This window comes from Harpia harpyja, chromosome 1 (assembly GCF_026419915.1).
Source record: "Harpia harpyja isolate bHarHar1 chromosome 1, bHarHar1 primary haplotype, whole genome shotgun sequence".
NCBI lineage: Eukaryota > Metazoa > Chordata > Aves > Accipitriformes > Accipitridae > Harpia > Harpia harpyja.
This window is the reverse complement of record NC_068940.1, coordinates 30,741,618-30,767,638: the sequence shown is the minus strand read 5'-3', so window position 1 is coordinate 30,767,638 and position 26,021 is coordinate 30,741,618. Positions and strand designations below refer to the sequence as shown.

The window sequence follows — 26,021 nt, the reverse complement described above, 5'->3', positions numbered from 1 at the left end:
ATGGAGGAAAGTATTTAGTGCATATGTATGTAGTGCTTGTCCTCAAATGTCTGTTTTGCTTGTTTGCAAAATGGTACTTACAGACAACATACGAAGCGTTTGAGTCCTTATGGTAAAAGAGGTAGCTCCAAAGGTTTTGAATCCAAAATTGACTAATGTTGAAAGGCTTGACTGTTGCTCCTGTGTCTGTTGAAACAGTTGTGATTTTGTAGATCATTTGATCTTTACTTCTTGCTGTTTACTTTTAGACCTCTCTCTAAGTAATGAGCAGCTCTTGATTGTTTTGTTATACTCGTGCATGGAAACGAATGTTTTCCTACTGATGATCTGTTGGAGACAGCTGATGTGTACCATTATGTGTGGACAGCTTATTTTTCAGCATACATTTGTATTTTCTTCATTGCAATCGTAAAATAGTTTGATTCTGTAGTGCACAAAGAAAGAAAAATTATTAATGCTGTATTTTAATAATACTCTCAGAAGACGGGGATATAATTTGTGACATAAAATAGAGCAAGCAGTGGCTTTCTGAGTACTACGTGTTAGTTTCCAGCAGAAAAGGTTTATTTTAATCTATACTGAGAAAATTGACCAATTAAATAGAATGAAAAGTTCACTTAAGATATCTATTATTTTATTTTATTTTTACTTTCCTCAATGGCAAAAGATAGATAACTTCTAATGGTCACTTCAGTTGTATGATAAAGGGAAGTAACTGCACAACATAATGTCAGTCTTAGTATCTCTTTTCGCTTCTCATGTCTGAAGAGTAAAATTACTTTAAAAAAATCTTTCAAAGTTTAGAGAGAAAAAGTAAAATTTTTGTACCTTATTCTGTAGCTTAAATGTTTGGGGGAGTTGCTAATGCAATATTCTTGTTTCTTCCACAGTAGTTAGCTTACTGAATGATCTCCAATTAAATCAGATTTAGATGGTTCAAACTAGGCTCCTGGGTTGCAAATCCCTTCGTTGCAATGAAATAGCAAAGGTCCTGTGCGGCAGTTCAATCGCCGGGCTTGCATGCAGTGAGAAGAGTGCCCTCAGCTGGCACCGGGACGGGTGGGAGCGTAGATCGATGCAGGGCTGCGAGGGTGATTTATGCACCGCGTGTTCGGATCTGTGACTCGTGACAGGTGAAATCAGCAGTTTCATCTTCTGTCATGATAAACTGTAATAATGATGGGGCTGCCCTCTATCCATCATTCTTCTCTTGGTTGGAGGATTTTAGATTTTACTTAAAAGCTGAAGGACCACTTGGTGTAAAGACAAATGAGTATAAGGCAGTGAGAAATTTGGGCTAGAAATTAGAGATTGCCTACCCAGCTGAGAAGCGGAGTTCAGGAACAGGCATGGTGTAGGCAGAAGACCAGCTGGGTTTAAAGTAAAGATTGATACATTTAGAAAAGGGGGGAAATGATAGCTCACTGAGGGGTGCGATGACTCAGGAGGTCCTTCCAGCCTGTATTTGAGGTCCCTGTTTTCCAGTCCTCTCACTATTACTTGAATTTCATTCAGCTAAGCTTCAGTTATCTCATCTTTATGGAAGCAAAGTGAATTGCATAAGACAAAAAGAAGACTGCTTGCTTGGTCTGTAGCTCTCACACCAGTAGGTAGATGTGGCTGTGGCCTGGTAAGAGGATTTTTACAGAAGCAGGGAGTTAAAGAACATATTTTTCTTTCATCTTATTCAGATTCATAGGTAACGATTTATTTTAATCACTTGAAAAAGATGTTCTGATATAAGACTTGCTTGCTTTTAAGTGGTCGTTACTGAATACAATAGGACATCAAGTTTAATGAGAATTTTCAGTGTATAAAAGGACAGTAAAGCAAGTGGTAAGACAATTCTGGAGATCTAAAAGCACAATCTAGGTTGGTGCTAGCTTTGTAGGTGTTTTTCACATTTTTCTTCAAACACAATTTGAGGATGTTGAGTCATTTCAAGTCCTGGGTTATATTAAAAAAAAAAAAAAAAGGCAGGGGGAGTAGGCAGGAGCACAGTGAAAAAAATTTTTTTAATTCTTTTTTTTTTAAACCAAAACCAGTGCAGTTTTCATCTGTCTGATTTGAAAAGGAAACACACTAATTTCAAGAATTTTAAGTGATCAGTCTCTCTTAAGTTTAAAAAATGTGAAGCGTGTTTTTAATCTTAACTGCTATCACTGGATTGTCTTTGTATTCTCTTATGAAGCACTACAGTAAGTAACTGACTCAAGGAGCAGTGTTCACGTTTATTTTTCTTTTCTGGAGGAAAAGACTTAATGGAGGTGGACAGATCCAAAGAGTATCCAAAGAGTATCCAAAGAGTATATTATACATACTTAAAATTCTGGTGAGCTGTTTCTAAAGGGAATATTACTCTCCAAGTTACTGCATACATTACAAGTTTTAATTTTTTCTTCCACATAGTTCATTTTACCCTGTGTTCTTTTTTCCTAATTCATTGTGTATTGTAACAATCATACGAGGTGTGAAATTACTTAACATTGAGCTGATGGAAAATGAAGCCCGGGATGTGTGTGGGTTGTTGTATCACTGTGGTGTAGTCAAACATAAGTACAGCATTTCTGAAATTAACCAGTTCAAACTAATTTAAAATCAGAAGGGAAAATTTAAATACCTTGCCATTTGGGTAACACAGTTGCCAGATGACCTGGAGCTGAAGGGCTCTGAGAATTTATGACATTCATGGTGTATGATCAAGATTGACGTTGTTATATGCTTGTCAGAAACCTAAAGAATATGCGGGTTTTGCAGAAAAAAAGTATGTGTGAGTTATTCGTGGGTAACACTGAGGTTGTCTTGGGATCCATTAGTTAGTGAACCTGCATAGTTTGTTGTTGGGGATGTCTTCCAGATAAGACGTTATAAGAGGTTCAGTTTTCCTCGTCTTTACGTGTTTTCATGGTTTGTCTGTAAAAGCAGGTTATTCTTCACTGATTTCCAGTTTCAGCAGCGCTGTTCTACTGAGCTCCTTGGTTTAATAATGCATGTCTTATTTCATTTATGATACTGAACTTTGGTAGTAGTTCCGTACGGTTACACCACATCTCCAAAAGTCTCAGAGGCTTTAGTTGACTGTTTTTAGCTGGTTTTGCCAAGTATAATCAAGAGAATGAGAACTTTAATATTCATTAGAAAATGAGTTGGTTAATTTACATCCTTGTTTTCTCATTAAAGAAAAAAAAAGTCAGAAAACTTTCAGATTTGGGGGTGACTGACTCCCTTAAAGGGTGACTATTCCATGTTTTCAGAATAGTACGTTGCATACTTTTTTATATGTCTAAGTTTGGCTTTTCCTGTTTACCCTGTTGCAACTGAAACTGTTTATAGAAGCAATTCCTATGAAGCTTGCTGTCCAAGTGATTACATGGTACACAGAGCCCTTTTCTTTTGGGCAAACCAGCTAATACGTTATTTTTAGTTAGTGGTTCATTGAAGCCAATAATTTATACTTGCACTGGATTTTAAAGGAATACATTTTACATAGTGGTCGACTTTCCCAAGAGGGAGTTAAAGGTATTCAGTTTAGCGTGGAATTTTTGTACATGGTAAACGAAGATTTAGGGGAGAATGGATGCAATTTTAAATGAGATATAATAACCTTTGCCTTTCTCTTTTCCACAATAGTTTACTGTCCAGCTGTCAGAGAATACTATATTCATATAAATACTGCTAAACCAGTGCATCATCTTTCATATGCAAAGCTGACTGAAGGAAAGTGCTTTTGATTTCTGATTTAGAAGTTAAAATACTTTTCATTAAATTCATTCCAATACAAATTTAGGAAGGAAAAGGGTTTCTCACAGTACTAGTCAGAGTGGGACAAAACGTAAATTGAGGTGCTGTTTACGTTCTCGTGTACAAAGTATGGGGCATTTCTGTGGGTTTGTCTTCTTGTGTTACTTGCAGTTGTGGAAACCAAATAAATATTAATTATTGTTCTAAAAATCATCTTTGTACTTTGTTGTGTTGTACATCTTTGTGGCTCATGTTGGATGATTGAGTTTATTGTTTCTCCTTACTCTATTTCACTGCTCATTCAGTAGCCTTAACTTTTGCTTTAACCCGGAGATGCCTCTAAGTTGTCCGTGGTCACAGTGTGTAGCTTCAATGTAAACAGGGCAGTTTGAATCAGTTTGGGATGTTCAGGGGAAAAAAAGGAATGTGTGGATGTCTAGGCAGGAATTCTGCTATGGACCTGGAGGGCTGGATTCCTGGTAACAGTGTCTAATGGGAAATACTGATGAATTCACTTTTTCCCCCATTTTTTCCTATCCTGAATTTACGGGGTTTTAGCATTTTGTTGTCCTGCCTTTAAATTGTAACAGCAATAGATGAGCACCACTAGAATGAAAACTTGAAGTCTTGTTATCACACTTGAATAGAGTTAGCTAAGTTGTGAAAGATTTTAGTCTGCGATCAAAGCGGAGGAAGGTAAATCAAACACCCAGCTTGTGGCACAAGAGCAGAATTTCCTTTGATAGCTGATAAAAAGTTAAGTTTGGGATTGTTCGCATTTAGAAACCTTTGTGCGGTTTCACTCGAATGCTTTGTTGTGACCCAGATCACAGTGTATTGTGTTTGGACATAGTATAAACTTTGACTTGTTATTTGTAGCTGCATTAAAGAGTGTGTGTTTTATATCTGTAAAGGTTTCAATCAGACTCTTTTGTGTTAGAAATAAAAAGCCTTTAGGGCATAGAGTGCTTTCAATATGAATTTGTTTACTTTTATGCCTTATTTGCTTCTGATTTCACCTGCTTGCTTTTCAAAAATAACGACCTGTTCAATATGTCATTCCAATATTCAGTCAAGGTGTTTGTTACAGTTCGTTTAACAACTTGTAATGTACGCTGATCTTGATTACACAGTCTTTATTTGTACGTAGCTTTGTCATTGATTATCAGTGCAGTTTCTGGAATATTGTTTGCCATTTGGCTGTTGCTACAGTGTAGTCAAGAGGGTATGGTTCTGCTTTGGCCAGACAAATAATGTTCTCCTTTTGAACTTACGGTAGATTTTTAGAATGTAATGACTGTTAGGTATAATTGAATAGTTTTGTACAAATATTTGAACTTCTATGCTTGCTAACTATAGAATTAAAAGAATACTTTTTCCCATCTTTTGTAAAGCACTTTGAGATCAAGGACTGACAGTACTATATTAAATAAAACAGCGTGGTCAAATCTGGAGATCTGAAGCTTTGACGTAAATTTTCAAGAAAGCTAGTAGTAGAATAAAGTTTGTGTGTACGTTACTTGAAGATTGAAATGTACGTGTTTGAAATGGTGCTTCTCCAAGAGGTGTCTCTCAGAAATGTGATTGCTCTGGATATTTGTGCTGCACTGTGCTTCTTTCTCCCAACGGACTCTTTAGTGACCGTGCCATGCGATGTAACTCCACTACATACATCACGCGCAGACGAGGCATTTTGGGTGGGGAGGCTAGTTTTAAAAAAAAACAAACAAAAAAAGCCTGGCATCACTGTCCTTCTGCATTCCCTCCCACTGACAGAAGATAAGCTGCGAGTGCTGGTGCGCTGCCTTTGCAAAGGCCTTTTTTAAAACCACCAGCTGGTGCTAGTTCACGTGGGTGAGATTCGTTTCCTGTGTTCCCCAGGGCCTGGCACCAACTTGAATCGTTCAAGGGGCGAATGTGATGGCAAAGTGGAAGCACCATCTCCCCCGCTGCCTTCATCACACCTTGCCACTCAGAGCCCCCCTGAGATCTGCTCTTCTGGTGAAATGTCACCAGAAACCATGATAAAAGGAGAGGTGCCTTCCTCAACCCAGGTAAGATCGTGGGGAAAAATGCAAAGAAATTTAAATGCAAAGGTATCTGTTTAATCAAATTTTCCCCAGTTAGGAGTACCTTGAAAGACCGTAATACCTCATACTTTGCTCTGTTAGCTTTTTTTTTTTTTTTTTTTTAAATACAGGTTATTTTAAAACTAGAAGTCTGTTGAGGTCAGGGCTGGTGTTGTCCTAATTTTAGCTTTTCTGCCTTACCTCAACAGCACTTGCATTCAAAAAACTATTTTTTTTAAGTATACATGCCGTTTTTATTGTAAATGCCTTTGTTTGCAAAACATTACATACAAGAATATAATTATGGCATAAAGGTAGCTGAGACCCTGGCTATCCATTGCCCATTTCTGGCGTTTTGCATTTGGGTTTCTTTGTAACTGTCTAAATTCAGATAGAAGCAGGCTGGCTTTCTGTATTACAGGAGTTTGACATAAAATCCATAGCTTTCTGTGGCATTTTTTAATATTTTTGAATGATACTTTAGTTTCATTAAACAAATGGGCGGAAACACAGATTTTCCTTTGCAGCCACCTTAGAGCAAAGTGAGCTGCTCAGAACGGCTGGTAGCCGCTTGCCCAGTCTCCAGCAGACCTGCCCAGGCTGCATCATGCCTCTGCCTCATAGAGGGTTGCCATCTGCCGCACGCTGGCATATTGCAAATGGTTTATGAAAAAAAAAAAAAAAAAAAAAGAGCTTTTATTTGTAATTTGGATCAGCAGTGCCAGAGCGCGTTGCATAAAGGGAACTACGCAGAAGGTGTTTGTTTTCTATGGGCTTTTCTATGTGGAAAAAAAAAAGTAGCTATGTAGGGCTAAGGGAAAATTTTCCAGTTCTGTTGTAACTGCTAGAAATTTTCTATCCAGTGTTTCCCATTGGCCTGAGTGGGAGCTACAGATGCTTAGTGAGACTGGAAACTGAGTAGTTACCCAGGACCTTAAATAGGCGTGTTGATTACTGTCTTCAAAACACCTAATCTTGCAAAATATGGCCCAGTTAACTTAGCTGCTTTGACAGTGAAAGCTTTGTAAAGGCAAATAGGGTTGCCAAGTCAAATAGTGAGCCTCACTTGAAGAAGGGGTGAAAGCAATGTTAAGATGGGAGTCTGAGCACTAACTACAAAGATGTGTTCTTGTAAATGCTTGCCTTAACTTAAGTCTGCTTTTCATTTGCAGGCCACTTATGATGGATTTTTAGCACTTTGGCAGTTTGATAACTCTGATTCAGGTAAGTAGAGAGAAAAATATATTTTTTTTTAAACTATCATTCTTTTATACTAGAAGACACTGATTTGTACATGTGTATGTGTATTTCTATTTTAGATACAAGTTTCTCGAGATCTGAAGACATGGACATCACCACTGATGGCCTGTTCCTGGATTCAGCCCTAGCCAAGAGGCTGACCTGTGGTTTCTGCAGGAGGGTTTTCCAGCGTGCTGAAGAGCTGAAGGAGCACATCCATGAGCACGCTTTCTCCGTGCTTCTCCCGTTTGACTTGGTTGACTGCTCCCGGCCTGGCCTTGCTGACAGCGTGCCTCCTGGCCATCTCGCCCGCTTCCAGTGCTCCAAATGCCCCACGAGCTTCACTCTGAAATCAAACATGGATCGGCACGAAAAGACCATCCACTTCAACTGTAAGAAGATGCGATGTCCTAACTGTGCCAAGCTGTTTCGAGACAAGACAGACTTAAACCGGCATCTTATGTCTGTGCACTCGAACGAGTGTACTTTTGTCTGTCTCTTCTGTGGCAAGGGCTTTGGTACACAGAAGAACCTCACTAACCACGTGAAAGCGTGTTACCTGGGCTCTGCCCAGCTGGGCGGGTTGGAGCTTTTGGACAGTGTAGGACAAAACGAGGATCTTGAGGATGCGTAGCTACTGTTGCGAATATGAGACACTTCTTTTAAACTAGGAAAAGCAAATTGTTCCATTGTTCTCATGCTGCAAATAAACGTATCGGAGGTGTAATGTAATAGAGTAACTTCCCCAAAGCTGATCAGGCTGATAATGTGCTGGTTCCAGATATTACGTAACTGCAGCCACGGTGCAATTTTTGTGCAAAGATAATTTTTGTCAGTCCATGTTATGGGCACTTTGGCTATCTTATTGGTGTGATCATACTGTGTGCTTATACTACCTTAAACTTTTTTTTTTATCAGTAGATCTCAAAGTGCTTTATAAAAGAAATGGTGATGTTTTCCTTGTATTCTCTGGGAAAATAACATACCTCAGCTTGTTGAGCGTGTTAGCAATAGAATTAATAACAGAATTCAGTCTTCTGAGTTCTGGTCTAGTGCTCTGTCCATTAGACAATTCAGGCATTTCAGGGTTTTTCAGCTTGAGATTAGGAGCTGTGAAAGCACTGGGTTGCTCAGCCCTGTAAGCTGTTTATAAAGTCTGGTTTTCTATGTCACTGAAAGGAGAAAAACATGCTGCTTGTTCATATGTACAACAGGGTATATTATTTGGGCCTGAAAGTTGTTGCAAGGCTTGTATATTTTATTGGTATTATGTTTGAGTACTTTTAGGACTTTTTAAAAAATACACTGGAGTATGGCTGTGGTTTTCGGGTATTCTGTAAATTTTTCTGACTTGTTTGTTTCATATGATGTATTTAACTTAGCCAGACTGAATATATGTTGTTCAAACTGAGGAGAGGAGGCTTTACATAGAAGATCTAATTGTAACTTAGGATGCACATACAAAATCAGTAATGGTTGTTACTGGAGGGTAGCAGTCTTACTCTAATTCCTATTTTATTATATGAAATTCATTTATTTTCTTAAAAGATTAAATATTTCTGTCTCTTGCTATATTTACACTCAAAACCAGATCATAGTAACTGTGAAATAAAAGTAGCATAATTAAGCGTAGCACTTCCCAGCTGCTCTGCGTACAACACAGCTTGTCAGCAGCTTGAGCTCTAGGGTTGTAAGGTTGCTTTCCTTAATGTGCAAGAGAGACAGCTGAGGAGATGAAAGCAACTTCTACAAATGATCTTTAGAGTTCTTCAGAAAAGTTCTTTCTCATAATACTGTTGTATCTCAGGGAGACAAAAATGAGAAATGTTTGGTCATGCACAAAGTGGACTTGAGCAGCCTGGAGGTCTCCAGGCAAGAGTTTCTTGCAAAGCTGTTGCCTGTGGAAAGCTAGATGAGAGAGATCATCCAGTTCCTGCTGCCCTTGCCCTCACAGAGAGGGAACAGATATATTCTGGTGCAGCGCTGCTCTGCCCATTCCTGCTGTGAGTCGGAGCTTCAGGGAGATGGCTCCGTGCCGCGTCGGGGCTGGGTTTCTCAGGGTTAGGAAGCTGGAGTTTCCCTGCTTGGCTTAGTTCTTACTCTTCGTTTGGGCACGCTGTGGTCAGAGTTGAGACTATGTTCCTACATAATCAGTGTAGTACACCATACTTCAATCACTTTTTAAAATTTTATATTTTTTTTGCAAAATCACGTCTGTCTTTTTTGCTCTTGTTCCCATTGATGTCTTTGGCATTGTGGATCACGGTTGTCTGTGAATGTGTATGGTTCAGTCTGTCAGCTTCCCTTGTTACAGGTGTCAGTTTAATTGCCTTATAATTTATTTTGCTCTTAAATAACCAGCAAGCGAGGAAGGAGAAGGCTGAGCCAGAAGAGAAAGTTGTGACCAAAATGAGTCTAATCTGGAAATTTGGGAGCAGCATGGTAGGATTTGTCTGAATCGGAAAAGTAAGATGCCAGCAAAAGTAATTTCAGCAAATTCTAAAAGGCTTCGTTGACAGGATAACAGTTAATGATGTTTCATGGTTGTTCATTTTTTCTCATATTTGAGAATTTAATTCAACATGGAACTCTCTTTTTCTATAGTCGGGTCAACTGATCCTCTCTAATAGAGGTTTAAGTAGTACTTTACTTGGCCTGTACATCAGAGTACTTCCCTGACTTCACACTGAGAATTTCCAGTGTTTTCCTTCAGGATCAGGAGTAGGTTTTTTAAAATGTTAACCATAGGGTATAACATAGCAGAGGCTTACAGAGTTCATGTAGAAAACTTTTTAAAAGCAGGATTTTTGTGTTAGAAAGTGGCATGGGAAGATGATGGGAAGTATAAGCTTGACAGTTAAATTGCACCTTGCTATTTATAACCTTAAACACAATGAGGATTAAGTGGACAAGAATTCTCTTAAAGTCTGTGAATTCTTCGTGATAGCCAAATGAGTGTAGTATTTCAGTGATGATTAACTACATACGGGTTTGCAGAGTTAATACAAAGCAGCTCTATCGGGCAGTATATCACTAGTGCTTTTCCTTCTCTCAAGTCAGGGATGTAGAAGCCTATTTCATTTAGCAGCCTCAGTGAAATAAGTAAAGTTACTTGAGATGACGATACCAAAGGCTTTTTTCCAACCATTATTGTGTTGGTTTTAAACATGCACATCTTCTGTAAATACTTTAGTGAAGTTAAGGACATAGATTTTTACTATGGCACTGTTTGTATTACGTTCTCCAGTTCTTGGTGCTGTTCTTCCTGTAGTTGGGTCCAGTAGCTAGTTATCTACGGCACTGCTGTTAACGGTCGTGATGATCTTGTTAAAGATTATTTCTTAGGACCTTAATGCTGCTGTACGTAAGCTCTATAAAATATTGTCATTTAGACAAAAGATTATACTCATACCAAAGTTGGTACTTGGTGGGTGCATATATTTAACAGTACTGTGAAAATGTTAACTCTGCAATACAGTTATTTTTCTAACAATGCTGTTGTTTTTCAGGTGTTTGCTTTTGTAGATACAAGAACTAAATATATGGCTATTTGGTGAAAAAATAGTTTTCAATAAAACTATAGTTGCAAAAAGTGTTCTGTGACTATTTTTAAATATAAGCGTACTAGAAGCTTGAAAATGTTATTCTCGAGCGACTTAAGCTGAGTGCGGGCAAAAGTAAGCATGAGGGATCTTGAAATCAGAAAGTGTTACGAATATGTTGTTGGAAATACATTCATGTGTTGGAAACGTGGCTATTTGTGTGTGAAAGTAGCATGCCAATGGTGCAGGTTGTGCACCTAACTTTTGGAGTTGCCTTTTCAGCTTCTACAGTAGCTCAGCCATAAAGTGAAGGGACAGGTACGGACAGTAAATGAGAGGAGGCATCTGCTCATTTAGGAAATGACAGGATCAGGTACAATCTGGCAATATAGGAAATAAGGGATTTTGTGGTGTTCTCTTCTCCAAAGCACTTTTGCTTTACAATCTTGGGATCTGGTTGCTGTCAGGATCTCCATGTCAATTTTTTCCAGAGTGAGGTGGTTAAACCTGACTTGCCGAGCAGCTTGTCCTGCTAGCTGTGGTCTATACATGTAGCATGTTTGTGTTGTTGAGTAGTACTGGACGTGGCCTTGGACTGGAGGAAGGAGGGTTACGTGTCCCCTCTTGACTTCCCTTGATCAGCTTATAGCTTCCTTACCTTGTCTAGACTCCATAGTAATAGGTTTATAGTGATCCTGGGGAATATAAGTGTTTGTGTGGCCTGTCGCTAATAATCGAGCAGTTACAAGATCAGACCAGAAAGGTATTTATCATAAATAGCTTTGTATCATAAAATTGATACTTGCTGTAGAAGAAAGTGGATTCCTTGCCTCTGATCATATAGACAAGGGGGTGTCAAATCCAAAGGAGAAGATAAAGCAAAAAATACTTTTCCTGTAGTAGAGCAAGAGTTTTCATATTCTAATTGTTTAAAAAAAAAAAAAAATCTTGTAAATCAGAAGATAGGTATGGGGTAGGAGAAGGGCTGGGTTGTTAGGTTATCAACAAGAGCTTGCACAAGGCGCTGGGCATCAGGCCACATCAAAGTATCTCCTCTGGGAGGTTCCCAGAGCAGTGCAAGTGCATAGTCACATGAAACCAGCCCTTCAAAATGCTGCCTCATCTCAGTGAGTAATCTTTACTGACGGGTGAATAAAATATTCTTTAGTGCTCACTTTCCCTGTCGTCAGTATTGCCGCCATGGCCCAGGTGAGTAGGCTTTTTTTTTTTTTTTTCCTTCTCCTTGGGCTAGAAAATTCTCTTGACAGCTTTACAAATGTGCTGAAAAACACCCCACCAAACCACCAAAAAAAAGCACCTGTAGGGTGGACCACCACAGTTGCTGAGCAGCCCAAAGCAGCAAGTTAGGAGCACAAGAAAAGAATGTAAGAATATTAGATCCAATTCAAACTGCTAATCAAAGGAATTGTTTTTTCCTCAAAGTTACCTGTGTGGAGGATTTGTTTAATTCCAAGTAGTCAAAACAAATGCTAAGACGAAACTCTTATCATGGCAGCTTTTAAGATCTTGAACCATGCTTTTAGTGTGCTTTAGGACAGTAAAAAACTTCTTAGAATACTACTTCTAAGATGAGCTTGTGTTGAACTGATTACGAAGAGTGGTGTTACCTTATTTAAAGATGCCTTTTAATAGTGTCATGTAGTTTGCACTTTTACATGAATGACAAATGTAGTTACTTTTCACATTGTTTTTACCTGTATTGGAAATACAAGACAAAGTAAATTTTAAAAACAGAAGGGAAAAAAAAAAAAAGCCCACAAATTGGGCTTTAAACGGCACAGAGTACATTGGCCTACTGACTTTCTTAAAAAAGGCCATTTTTAAGTAGCTGTTTTCCAGTGTACAGTGTAACTCCCAGGGCATTATCGGTGGTATACTAACGGCATGCACTGCATATTCAGCTCGTAGGGCACTTGTAGGAGATAACATTTCTATAAGCATCTAAAAATATTGCAAAGTACTCAGTATGTTAGCAGCCATATAGTAGGTCTGGTATTTCCCTTATTCCCTTAGCTCGCCTACATAGACTGTTTTCATTTACCAAGAGCCATTTACATACGCGATAGTGTACTTAAGGTGATTAACTAGAACTTGCTTGCTTGCTTTCCCTCGTTGTTATGTAAACAATATATTGCTTTGAGAAATAACAATAATTAGAAGCAAAGTGGGTGAAAATTAACATACTAATGGAAAGCAATAGAATTATTAGAAGGTGGAGATTTAAAATCATATCCACGTGGACAGTCACTTCCAAACTTACAGTGGGTGGATGTCCTCAGGGAGTAACAAATACTCTGTTTTCACCTGCTGTATTTTGCATGTTGCACTTTCACTTTGTTTGGAGAAGGAAATACCAACGCTGCTGCTGTGTGCATTCTTCTGGCAAATTAGACCCTTGGGCTGTCGATACTGTACGTGTCCCCTGGGTCTGCTTTCAGTGCGCTTCTGAGGAGATGACAAGAAGAACAGAATCGACAGTGTCAGAACGGCTTCAGAGAATTCATCCCTTTTCTAGTTCAGCAAAATACAATTGGGAGGGACAGAAAAAAGATCCATCAAGGGCCATATACAGTTGTAAGGAGGCTTGCAAGGGTTATGCTGTAATTCAACATTATGCATCCTTTTGTATTTCTGTATCCATGTCGCAATGGTAATACTAGTGGAGGGTTGGATAACGCAGAGTATGTTTGTTGTAACTGTTCTTTTTCTTCGGGGTAATCCTTAGTCTCTGCACCTTCACTGAAATACTCCTGGAGTGTGTGATGATGTTCTTGCATCGCCCCATAAATAAAACTAAAGCGCATGGCACTGGCAGGGTGTTACATTTGCGGTCTTCTGTTCACGGCTAGCTACTTCTTCCACAAATAATAGTGTTAGAATTTTAGATCTTGATATTTAGGATGATTTGTTACAATAAATCAGAATCATAGCAGATTGTCAGCCCTCTTTATTTGCCATTTAGCAAGCGTTAGGCAATGTGTGTTACAGACTGTTGCTAAATGTTTGTGTGCTGGCTTGTTCAAAAGCTTCTCTGATGAAGGTACCTGCAGTTCTTAGCTTTAATAATACAAGTGCAATAATATAGTGTAAGGATTAAAAAAAAATTGTAGACGGTTAAGAGGTGAGAGTGTGATTTCACAGTGAACTAATTTAATAGTGAAATAATAAACGAGAAGACTGACCTTTTTGAGATGTTCTGAAAGTAATCTGCGTGTTTTGCTTGCTCTCTTACAGTCAACGAGTTCACAGTCATCAGGAAGAAATTCAAGTGCCCGTACTGCAGTTTTTCAGCCATGCATCAGTGCATCCTGAAGAGACACATGCGATCCCACACGGGAGAAAGACCCTATCCCTGTGAGATCTGTGGGAAGAAGTTCACCCGCCGGGAGCACATGAAGCGGCACACCTTGGTAAGAGTGCTGCTGCTGCGCGCCTTGGGTGGAAACAGCCCATTTGTTCAGGTTAAAGATAATGGGAGCTTCATCTGATTTTGGTCTGTATTTTGTTTTCCCCTGTGCGGCTCCTCTGAAGACTTCTCCAGTATCTTTTTTTCCCCTCCTTTCAAAGGCCCCATGTCTCATTGCCTGTTCCTCCAGAGCTAACCTCCACTTGCTCTCCAGCGCAGCCTTCTCCTTCCCACACAACCCTGACTGCCAGGGAGAGCCTGAGCATTCAGGACGGGAGGTAGAATAGCTAATGCTGTCTTCAGGATGGAAAACGAAATATTTTTTTTTAATAGGTTGAATGACTCGGTGCAGAAAGCTTTAAAACAAAAGTCGCTCGGCAAGAAGAATTCGAGGCAAAGCTACTTGGGTCTGGCAGCACTTAGTTATCGGAAATAATGTTATGCTTTATTAAAGATGGCTTCTCAAAACCGACAAGGAGGATGGCTGGTGCCATTGTCTGGCTTTTCACAACTTCTTCAGAAATAAAATTTTAAGCCAAACTTTGCTTTTTTTTGCAGGGGAGAATTAATTTGCCATCTTAAAGTGGTTTCTCAAAGCTTGGTGTAGAGGTGATGTTGTGGAAGAGCAAATAGTTTCTACATAATTATTTCCGTAATGCATGCCAGCAAGCTCTGGTGCCCCTCTGTCGTGGTTTAACCCCAGCCAGCAACTAAACACCACGCAGCCGCTCACTCACTCCCCCCCACCCAGTGGGATGGGGGAGAAAATCGGGAGAAGAAGCAAAACCCGTGGGTTGAGATAAGAACGGTTTAATAGAACAGAAAAGAAGAAACTAATAATGATAATGATAACACTAATAAAATGACAACAGCAATAATGAAAGGATTGGAATGTACAAATGATACGCAGTGCAATTGCTCACCACCCGCCGACCGACACCCCGCCAGTCCCCCGAGCGGCGAATCCCTGCCCCCCACTTCCCCGTTTCTGTACTGGATGGGACGTCACATGGTATGGAATACACCGTTGGCCAGTTTGGGTCAGGTGCCCTGGCTGTGTCCTGTGCCAACTTCTTGTGCCCCTCCAGCTTTCTCACTGGCTGGGCATGAGAAGCTGAAAAATCCTTGACATTAGTCTAAACACTACTGAGCAACAACTGAAAACATCAGTGTTATCAACATTCTTCGCTCTGAACTCAAAACATAGCACTGTACCAGCTACTAGGAAGACAGTTAACTCTATCCCAGCTGAAACCAGGACACCCTCTAATTAAGCTTGTAGAGAAAATTTGAATTTTTTTTTTAAATACTGGGGACGGTAGCTGTGACATTCTAATACAGTGAGATATAAAAAAAAATAATCACAAGAGTGTTGACAGTTTCGGTGACTAAGAATTGATTTGTTGAGGTCATTTAAATAACTTTTTCCATATTTATATTATCTATATATGTCATATTTTTATTCTCTATTAAATTTTGAATGTAAAGAATATCTTACTGGAGGAGGTGTGCTTAGAGGAATTAATGTTTTCCTGGTCATAATTGTCAAAAAGCCACAAAGAACTTTAATTCCCTCATCCTAGTCCTGCAAGCACGTGCGTCCCCTTGCATACCTTCTTGCAAAGGCAATTTAATAGCAGTAATGCAGCATGGTTCAAGTATAACAGAATTTGCAATTCCTTTTCTTGCTCTGTAAATTTTGATACTAATGAGAATCGGCATATTTTTACATACCATGGGGAAGGCAGGAAAAAATATATATACCCTATACCCTCCAGGACTGAAACTGAGGTGATCTGCAAATTAATTTTAGGTCTCATTGTTTTGCTGCTGGAATCATTCTAGGTGAGTGATTTGATTCTGTTGAGTCTGAAGTTTGAGTTCTGTTATACACCCAGGGAGGTGAGATCAGCTATTTGTGAACACATACAGGAGAGGATGTATGTCTGTCTGAATCTCTCCCTGACTTCTTTTATGTCAGGAACGAAGCTAGTTTTGAAAATACCAGCTGGATTACAAATTTTTAGTGCCAGTTCCTGAAAAAAGTGCAACCCTGACAATACTGATTTGTTTTCATTTCCAAAGAGCCATAAATGACTCTGAGGTATCTTGGAATGGATGCACTAAAGAAAAAAGGACAGGGATTTGAGGGTTTGGGGTTTTTTTGGTACTGTTGTAAGGCCCCAGAAAAATTCCAGTTTCAGTATTTTTCTGAAGTTTCTTTTGAAATGAAGCTATGAAAAGGTATATTTTCTTAAATGCAAATGACACCGTGATCTTCATTTACAAAAGCGGTAGAGCAGGCTGTCTGAAGTGCTTGTGGCAAGGTTAACTGCTGGATTCATACGCTTTGCTTGTCTTGTCATCTTATTTCCGGTGCGTCTGATGTTTTGGGGCTTAATTGTCAACTCTCAGGTAAATCTGTAAAGATGAATGCTGGTGTGCATCAAATAAAAATGTGTGTTATGAAAATAAAATGTAGGAAAAGGAAGTAGATTTAACACACCAAAAACCTTGTTTCTGTCTGTTTCTCAACTGATAACCAAAGACAGAAGAGGCTATTTTAGTTTGTTTAACTCAGATGAAAAAGCATATCTTTATAGTCTTTATATAAAATTCAAATTAAATAGAAACGCTTGTTTTCTTTGAATTGGAACATTAAAGTAGAAACAAGATTTTCTTTCAAAAAAATCTTTGCATCTCAAGTGATACTTCTGTGTGGTGGCAGACCATAAACCGAGGTTTCTCACCCTGTTGCAGTGAACAGGCTGTGTCCAGAAGGAAGCACTACCCCTGTAATACCCTCCAGGTTTTCAGCTTAAAAAAACTTAACCAAAAGTTTCTTGGTTCTAGTTTGAAGTGACTTGTCTCCACGTGATTCTATTTATACTGAACTTTCTTACCTGGTCTGTCGCAGCATCGCAAGTGACTGCAAACCGCTTAAAACTGGCAGGATAAATTTAGATGGGAAAGAGCAGCTTTGTTTGCGTACAGAGCTTCTACTTCCTTGCGGTAGCTTTTTTAAAAAGTTGGTTTGGTTTTTTTTTTTAATATTTTTTTAAATCCGTAGAGAACTTGGTTATTATTCCAGGCATTACACCACCTCTGCAGCTTGCTCTGTCCCTGCTGCTGTTGCAAAAGCGTGTTCCTTTTCCTGGGAAGAGCTGCTGCCCGCTCAGCTGGAAGCCAGTTGTCCACTCGCAGCAGATGCCGGCGTTTCGGTGCAGCACAGCTTGCCAAACGGCGGTGCTGCTTGCACCGGGCAGGCGGTTAGCCCCGGCCCCTTGCACCGGGGTGATCAAGGGGCTTACGTGAGGAGTTGCTATGGTGTTCAAAACCCCACCATCTACTGCCGCTTCCTTTCGTGCGTGTGTGTCCATTCGGATGAGTGCCCAGCCATCTGCTTGGGGGACTGCCTGCTCCCCGAGATGTCCCTTCGTTATTTCCTTGGGGTGTTGTTGGGGTTCTGGTGTTCAGGAGGCAGATCCAAGCAGTGAGCTCAGTCCTGCTGCAAGCACACAGATTTCAAGATCTGTTACTAGTTTTGCAGCAGGGAACACCTTGTCGTGCCAGCTGGTTGCCTCCATCATTTTATTTCTAAGAACTTTCCCTTTTTTTAAATTTTTTTTGCAGAAATTTAGGGTGTTGTCAGCACAATGTTTTCCCCTCTCTGCCTTGGAATATTGGTATTTAGTCAGAATGTGGTCTTTCTAATGGCATTTTCAGATACTGAGGGCCAAACGGCGTTTCTGTGTTTAATACTTACTAGTTTGGCTATAAGGAAAATAGGATTAATTTCTGCTCAGCTCCATCCAGTAGTATGGTTCATTTGAATATGCTGACTAAACTGTCGGCATTGGAAGAGAGGGAGAGAGGCGATCAGTTTTTTTAACAGATATTTCAATTACGCATCATTTTAGTACCTGTTTTATAATTTCTTTTTTGTATGGCTCTTTTAGCCCTTATTCTGCGCCCTCGACAACCTTCTGTAATCCTATTCATCTTTTGATGCCTGAAAATCATTCTTCTAACAATTACAAATGACTGATGCCTATAGATCCTGTTGGACGACTCTGACCAGCCCTGTCCAATTGCTTTTAAAAAAACTTACATGTAGTTTAAAAAAAAAATAAAATACAATGACTTTGCTTGATGCAGTTGAAGAATACACCGCGAGGACTAGCTCAGAGCAAGGGAAACCTGAAGCCAGAGCAGATCAGAAGAGCTCGCAGGCTTTGAACGCGGTCGGGACCACTGCAATACAAGGCCTGAGCGAGTGTCCTGTGGTAGTGGGGGCTGAGGGGGTAAGATGGGTCAATTTGTCCTCTTCCCAAATACCTTTAGCTCGGCTGGGTATTCCGGATCAGCAATGAGCGCAGGGTTATGGACAATCTGGTTGTGAGAGCAGGTGATCCCGTGCTGGGGCAGGAGCGGGGAACTGGCCTCGCCAGGCAACTGATTGAAAATAAAAGGAAGGACTTTTCAATGTAAGGCATGTTTAAAACCTTTCCTACAGGCTGTTGTGAGCGTGAAAAGAATAAATGAGCTAAAACCAGGCTTAGGCACTGACGATACATGCCCAGACGCTCTGGTAGCTGATGGTCTGCACGAAACGGGCTTGCTCAGGATGACCCCAAATCACTAACCACTGAACAGTGTAGTACATGGTGGAGCCTCCTCTGCTTCTACACCGCTTCCCAAAGTGTCTCCTGCTGATCAGTGCCAGCGACAGGGCACTGGCCAAGGCGAGCTCCTGGCCTGTCCTGCCGTGGTCTTAATATATAAAAAAATAAAGAAAAAAAAATATATATATAAGAAAAAATATATATGTATAACATATACTGGTCAGCCCTGAAGAAGTCGGGCAGTTGGACTAGATGGTTGTTGTAGGTCCATTACAACTGAACTATTTTATATATAAATAAAACGAATATATATATATGTATTTTATATATCTTTTTGTATACATATGTAAATGAAAGGACCTGATGAGGCTCCTCGTGGCGGAATTCAGGAGTTCTCACTGTACCGGTTGGCCGTTTCCTTTGGGAGAGGAGCAGGTGAACGTTTTGAGCAAGCTCCTTGCCTTCCACACATGGCAAAAGTAGCCAGCAACAGATTCTACCTTTGATTAGGTGGTTTTGTGCTTCTCAAAGTACGTAATTTTGCTCATTGTGTAGTGAAGTTTGAATCTTGAAGTGATTTCTGGTATCCCGCAGAGCATTTTCCCACTTACCGCTTATTCTGTAAGTGTGATAGCTCTGTATGCCTGTTATTCTCAGACATAAAATGCAGCATGATTTACAGAACAGAAACATTTGTGACAAACCATTTTTCAGCCACCAAAGTAGTCAGAAATAAGGTTAGAAGTGCATTAGGCTGCATTTTTTTAGAGATACAGGATACATTAATGGGGCTCCAACTCTTTGGTTCTTGGCAGTAGTGGGATCAGGAGAGAAACCGCTAAATTAATGTGATCTGATCATGGGTTGCTCTGCTCTGGTCTGTGGAGAACCAGTGCTTGGGGCTGGTAGGATTTTTTTCCTTTTTAAAATTTTCCTCGTGGTGGTGGTGGTATAATGCAACTATTGCACCCCAGAAAAACAGAAAGGGGAGAAAAAAACCGGAGTGATAAAAGCTCCTCTCAGAACTACTAGTTTGATGATGAAAAGGCAGTCTCAAAAGGATTTTCCATTGCATGACACCATTACAGGGTTGAATTAATTGTGGTGGGTTTGAGCTCACGATGAAAGCCGGTGACAACCTCAGGTTGCAGTCGTGGGCTGCGGTGGTTTTGCCTTTGCAGAAGGACAGGGGAGCCTGTCCTTTCCTGCGGCTCTCGATCCGTCTCCCTCGGCATTAACTTTTCTGATCGTTCTCCTTTTCCAGGTCCACAGCAAAGATAAAAAATACGTCTGCAAAGTATGCAACCGAGTGTTCATGTCTGCGGCCAGCGTGGGGATTAAGCACGGCTCTCGCCGCCACGGAGTTTGTGCCGATTGCTCTGGTCGAGGCATAGCTGGTCACCTGGACCACAACGGAGGAGAAGGGTCTCCGGACGAGTGCTACCCCGGGGAAGGCCAGTACATGGAAGACCCAGATGACATCAAAGTGGAAGGAGACGAGGAGATGGGAGATGACGATGACATCAAGTGGAAGGATGACGTGGGAATGTCACAAGATGACGTGATTTTGGATGATGACAAAGATGTCGACTCTCCGCAGGAGCAGGACAACTCTGGGGAGAACGACAAGGATTTTACCTGGATTTCTTAGGGATTTTTTTTTTGGTTTTTGTTTCGCTCTGTTGTTTGTAGGGGGAGGGAGGGTGGGGGAGGAAGGAGTATGTTGGAAAAACTAAGTAGCCTTGTTGTCGTCCATGTGTGCAAAATAACTCTTGTGTTTTCTAAACAAGTCCTTCTCTGTTCCACTCAGATACTGTCTTAGCAATGTCGCTTCCAGCGACGTGACTGACTTCGCCTTCCCCCTACTCCCTTCATGAACAACCCCAACCGCGGCCGCCCCTCCGGCCGAGCCAGCCAGGTTGCATGCACGTGAGGTAGAGTTTCTGCAGGTGTGAGCACTGCGCGATGGGGAGGCTGGGTGAAGCATGCGTCCTCGTGCCCTTCCCACCCTGAACCGAACACCGGGGAGATTTTTGTGTCTGAAGCGGGTTTTTTTGGTGGTGGTTGTTTGTTTCTTTTTTAACACCTTGTCTGTGTGCTAAAATCCCAGCAGCAGTGGAATTACAAGCTAACGTTGTGAAAGCAAATCGATGTGTGTGTTGGAGGGCTTCCCTTGATGATACAGGCCTTTTGCAAAGTTATTTAAAGAGAGTTTTTATTATTTTTTATGGAGCCAAATAGATCAACAGGCAAGTCAGATTACAGCCTTACGAATTCTTTTCTTAGCTTCTTAGCTTCCAAAAGAATCACCATCAGAGAAAGATTATGACCTACTGGCATCTTACCCACGTCCCGTCTTCCAGCCTTGGTTATCCGTGGTCCCTGAAATGCGTGCTGGTGCTTCCAGAAGCACCCTTTGCTCTGAAGGACACAGGTAATTCTCTACCTGTCATTCTCCGCAAATATCTTCACTCTTCTCCCTTTACTCAGCTGCCTTTTTCGTAGATATATGCAAACCGTAGCAAAAATGAGGCGCTTAGCAAAGTGCAGGATGAACTGGGAAATGCAAGAAGCCAAGGTGAGGAGATCCCAACTGGATGGAAATCTTGCTGCTCCCGTCCTGTAGACTTTGGTGGGGCCAGGATTTCACCTGGGTACGTTGTTCTTCCTTGCCAATCTCAAAATTTTCATTCATTGCTGGTAGGCATAACACCTACTTAATTCATGACACAAACCTTCAGCTTTAGCTGCGCTGGTTCCATGTAAGTTTTCAAATAAACCTTTTATTTTTTAAAAGAAGAACCAGGTTTCTCTCCCAGCATCTCCTAACAGACTCTGTGGGGCTGCTCCAGGTAGTTGGATTCTCCTTGTTCATATCGGCCACTGTTGCCTTCTTCCAGCTCCACCTAAATGACAACAGCAACAAAGTGCGTTGGAAGTGTCTTGTTCCTGAAGAAGCAGCTTGTTTTACCCTTCACCTCTTTGCTTCTGGTGCTTTTTTAAATAATAATTAAAAAAAAAAAAAAGCTGAAGACCTCACTCTTTCCTTGCCATGGAGCAATTTTATACAATGTCTGTGACGATGGTATCTTGAAACTTGCCACAAAGACAACCCGTTACCAGAAAGCCAAATGACTAAAGGTGCTATTTTCCTCCCATGGTGGGACAGGCGATCCCTGCGGGGTGGAGAGCGTTCTTGCAGGTCTGGTGGTCCTTAACGAAAAGCGTGGTTCCACCCAGCAAAGGAAATAAAAAGTATATTGTACAATAAAACCCTGTAAAGCAAATAATCTTGAAGGATTTAAGCCACTCGGTGCCAGGATTTGGTGGAGCGCAGTGGGAGCCTCGATCCTGGCGCCTGCAGTAGCCGGTTCTTTATTCATTCCCTGATTTATGTTGCATCCTGGGTTTATGGCATTCAATTCCTTTCTCTGCTCCTCAGTTCCTTGCAAAAGTTTGCCGCCTTCTCTCTGTGTGCATCATCCCGGTTCACGCTGACGATTGCCTTCACTGGGAGCCTCCAGCAGCTCCCAGGCTCCTGGTCTATCGGTTTTAGTGCACGTCAGTGATTGGGAAACATGGGTCTTTCCTAAAATCCTCTGGTTTGGTTTGGTGAGGCCACGTAAGCACCGTCTCTGCTGCTGCTGATCCTTAGGGTTGAAGGAGTTAAGTGGGACTTGTTGCTTTTAGCCAGTGAGAATAGATAACCCTCTTTAAATACTTAAAGAATAGAGGAGTAGGGTCATGCAGAAACATTTCTGTTAAACTGTAAAAATCTGATTTTGCATTTTAGCTTCTTGTAAAGCCCTCCTACTGTATTTAAAAAGACGTAAACAAACCCAGTATTTTACAATTGGACCTCTGTATACTTTTTTTCCAGCAGTCGTAGCGGTTGTGGGGGGGTCCCAGAGCGAGGTCACTGTTTTGTTACCCTGACTTTTGCCTCTTGGAGTGCGGGCTCTGTATTTATTGTCATTTATCCTGTAAATATGGAGGGGGGGTAAGGGGTGTCTGAGGTCCTGAACTTGCAGCCTCACCTGTTACATGTAGACAAATACATGCAGTACTTAAAAGATATCTGTAGCTTTGCTTTTTATATGTAAAAATCTTATTTAAAACAGTTTTAAAACCCAAACCGTTCAAAACCCCTCAGTTTCTGTGACATTCCGTCTCACCCATCTCCTCCGATGCTGGGCTGTGCATCCGCTGTCGTACCTTCCAAGGAGGAGCAGGAGATGTTGCTCCAAGTCCTCCTCTTCCTCGCTCCTCCCTGCCCTCGCCCTTGGGTGACTCGATTTTTGTAATTGGAGTTATGGGGTGCTTAGCTTTACTTTGCAATTCCTTTGGAAATATTTTATATTTCTTTTTCCTTTCTTTCCTTTTTTTTTTTTTTTAAAGGGTGGGCAGTAAGCCAGGTGGCTTTCAGAAGTGTTTCCTAGTAGTGCCACTTTGAAGCTCTTTGAGCCGAGGATGCAGAAAATAAATCAAAAAAAAAAAAAAAAAGGAGAGAAAAACAGAAAATCCACATAAAAGCTAACTTTTACAATGTTACCATTATAATCTAGCACATGCTTCTATATTACTAACATACACTATATATACCAAATAAAATCATTCTAACACCTGATGTACATTTTAAGTGCTTTGTTTTGATGGAGGTGTGCACATTTGGAAATGCAGGAATTAGTCTTTAAACTTCCATGCTCTGGCAGGCACTTCGTGAGGCTTGGGTTCGAAAAAGGAATTTGGGCTTTTTTTAATGGCAAAACTTTATAAAACTTCATCAGTTGCTCCGTGCAACCGGACCCCTCGGGCTCCTGTCTGGGTGCGTCTTGGATCTACTGCCTATGCAAACTTCTTCTGCTCTTTGAGATTTAAACAAAACCCCAGTAATTCTGCCTGTTCTATCCAGCGCTAGCTTGAGTAACCTCTAGCATCTCGTCTTTGTATTTCCCTTCAGGGCTTTGTATACCTCACTGAGGTTCCCTTTTTTTAATTTTTCTAAATATATATATATATATGTGTGTGTGTGTGTGTATATATATACAGATTTAGTTTCAAAAAAATAACTCCCTTATAGGTAAAAAATTGATACACTTGGTCTCAATAACTTGCAACTAATTTTTTTAAGTATTCGCACATACTTGTAGATGTCCCTCCCTGAATTTCTTTATTATCCTCATTTTTTTTTTTAAATATTAAAGTGTGCCAGGAGGACAAAGAACATTTCAAGCCATGTGTTGCAACCATCTCGCGCAGAACAGGGTGCAAACAGCATCGTCCTGCCCTTGCCCTCCCAAAAAAGTCCCCAAGGAATACACAGAATCACACACAAGGTGGGCCTTGGTCTGATATTGCATTTGGAGAATATCTTGAACAGTGAAGACAAATGAGGTTCTTGCATGGCCTTCTGTCAATTCATTTTCAAAAATTTTATTTAAAACTTAAAAATCACCCAGTTTTGTATATTTTAAGGTCACCCTCAAGCCTCGCAGCTACAGAGTGACTTTGTGGGGAGGCGAGAGAGGGATGCGTCTAATGAAGGTTTGCGAAGTGACTGTCCTTTTCCTTTTTTTTTTTTTTTAATCAAAAATCAGTGGTTTGGACTACAAAAGGAATATTTTTCGTATGAAAGAAAACCTGCTCTAGTGTTAGGTCCCGTTTTATTTCTTCTCTCGACTCATGCCTTTAAATACTCCGCTTTTCCAAAGCGAAAGCCGCGTTGCTTTGGGGTTTGGTGCGTGTGTTTTGGGATTGATGACTTGGATGGAGGCTCGGTTCGTGCCCCCGACGGAGTCCCGATTCCCACTGGGGCTGAGCCCCCCCGAGCACCCCCCGCCTCGACACTTCCCGTTTTGCACATCGCCCTTTAGGAAAGAAACTCCATGAAAATAATGCAAAAACTGGAATTTTTTGCAATATTATGAAAAATAATCTTATTTTAGCTCATTCTGTGACATGTGCAACTCCTAAGAAAGCCATACTTAATGGTTCTTTTTATTTTTTAGATTCTATATTGTGTTTTGAATTTCTGCCTTTTTTTTTTTTTAGTTCCGCATAGTAAGAGTGCTGTGTGTATGCTTTCATATATATTTATTTTTCAATGTGCTTTAAACCTGTCTACAAAAATAAAGCTAAACAAAAAAAAAAAAAAAAGGGACAGTGTTTGAAGATTGTTGATTATTTTTTTTGCTGGGAATATTCTATATTATACTGACTTTATATTAATTATTATAAACCTGTGTTTGTATTGAAGATGTGTTTAATATTTTGGGGAGGTTGAGGAGATTTTAGTAACCAGAAGTCAGTGGGAGAACATGGCTGTGTTGTACTGATTTTCTGTAAATGTAGTTCAGGTAAATATGACCTTATTTTCTAGTTGATCTCCCAGTTTCTCGTCTGCCTGGGCATGCCGGAGGCGTGCCTCTTGATTATAATTACTTTGTGATGGGATTTAGCTTAGACATACTTGCAAAAATCAATCAGTTTCAATAAATTGGGAAATTGCTGCTAACATTTTGTCTTGGTTTTCGGTTTTGTTTTTTCTTTTAAAATGTATTATTTTTTTTCTCCTCGTTGGACACGTACAGATGGGGCGATGACGGTGCCGTCCGGGGGCCACGGGCACCACCCAGCTGCAGCCCTGTGATGCTGCAGGGCCGCGCACCCCCCAGGCTCCTGGGTGCTGAGGTGGGGCTGCTGGGGGGTCCCCGCTCCCCAAAATTTCCCCTTCACCCCCACGGGGAGCTCGGCTCGCCCCTGGGCTGGGGGTGATGCTGCCTTTGCCTTTTCCTTTCCCTTTCCCATGCCCATCCCAAACGGGCACCTGCAGCTCATTCCCCCCCACACACCCCTCTGGTGTGTAAGTGTTGGTGGCAGTTTCCTTATTTTTAGGGCTTTATTTGAAATTAAAGTAACCCCTTTTGCACAACCCCCAGGAGGATGCATGGGGGGATGCCATCCCCGGGGGAAGGGGGATGCAAGGTGGGGGGGGACGACAGCACGAGGTCTGGGGCTGCCCACCCTGCAGCGCAGAGCCCGTCTTAAAAGTAAGTAAAGAACAATGATAATTAAAAAAAAAAAAAAAAAAGAATCCAAATATTTATTTTTTTTTTTCTTCTGGATCTGACACATCAAATCCCCGTCGGCGCCGCGTCGGGGACAATGGGGAGGCCCAGCACCGCCCCAGCCCATGGGGCTGAAGCGCTCTGACCCCCTGCGATGGGGGGGGATACCCTGCAAAGAGGGGGGGTCCCTGATGCGAATGGAACCCTCCTGCAAGGTGGGGGGACCTGCCCTGGCACGGCCCCGGGTGCGAGGCCGGGCAGGGTGGCAGTGCCACGCACCCATCCCTGTCCCCATCCCAACCATCCTTGCA

The 26,021-nt window shown here is 41.1% G+C and overlaps 1 protein-coding gene across 8 annotated transcripts in view; it reads left to right on the top strand.

Annotated features, from left to right (window-relative positions):
- ZBTB46 (zinc finger and BTB domain containing 46) overlaps positions 1-25,157 on the top strand; it is a 61,345-nt gene extending 36,188 nt beyond the window's left edge. For 6 of the 8 annotated variants that reach the window (XM_052784582.1, XM_052784600.1, XM_052784615.1 and 3 more), the window contains 5 exons: positions 5,623-5,795; positions 6,983-7,034; positions 7,130-7,441; positions 13,847-14,022; positions 19,908-25,157. In XM_052784582.1, coding sequence (XP_052640542.1) covers positions 5,623-5,795; positions 6,983-7,034; positions 7,130-7,441; positions 13,847-14,022; positions 19,908-20,294 — 1,100 coding nt within the window. In that variant the 3' untranslated portion in view covers positions 20,295-25,157. The remainder of the gene's footprint in view (positions 1-5,622; positions 5,796-6,982; positions 7,035-7,129; positions 7,442-13,846; positions 14,023-19,907) is intronic. The other 2 variants (XR_008234782.1, XM_052784643.1) reach the window with 2 other exon arrangements.
- The last annotated feature ends 864 nt before the right edge of the window (positions 25,158-26,021 follow it).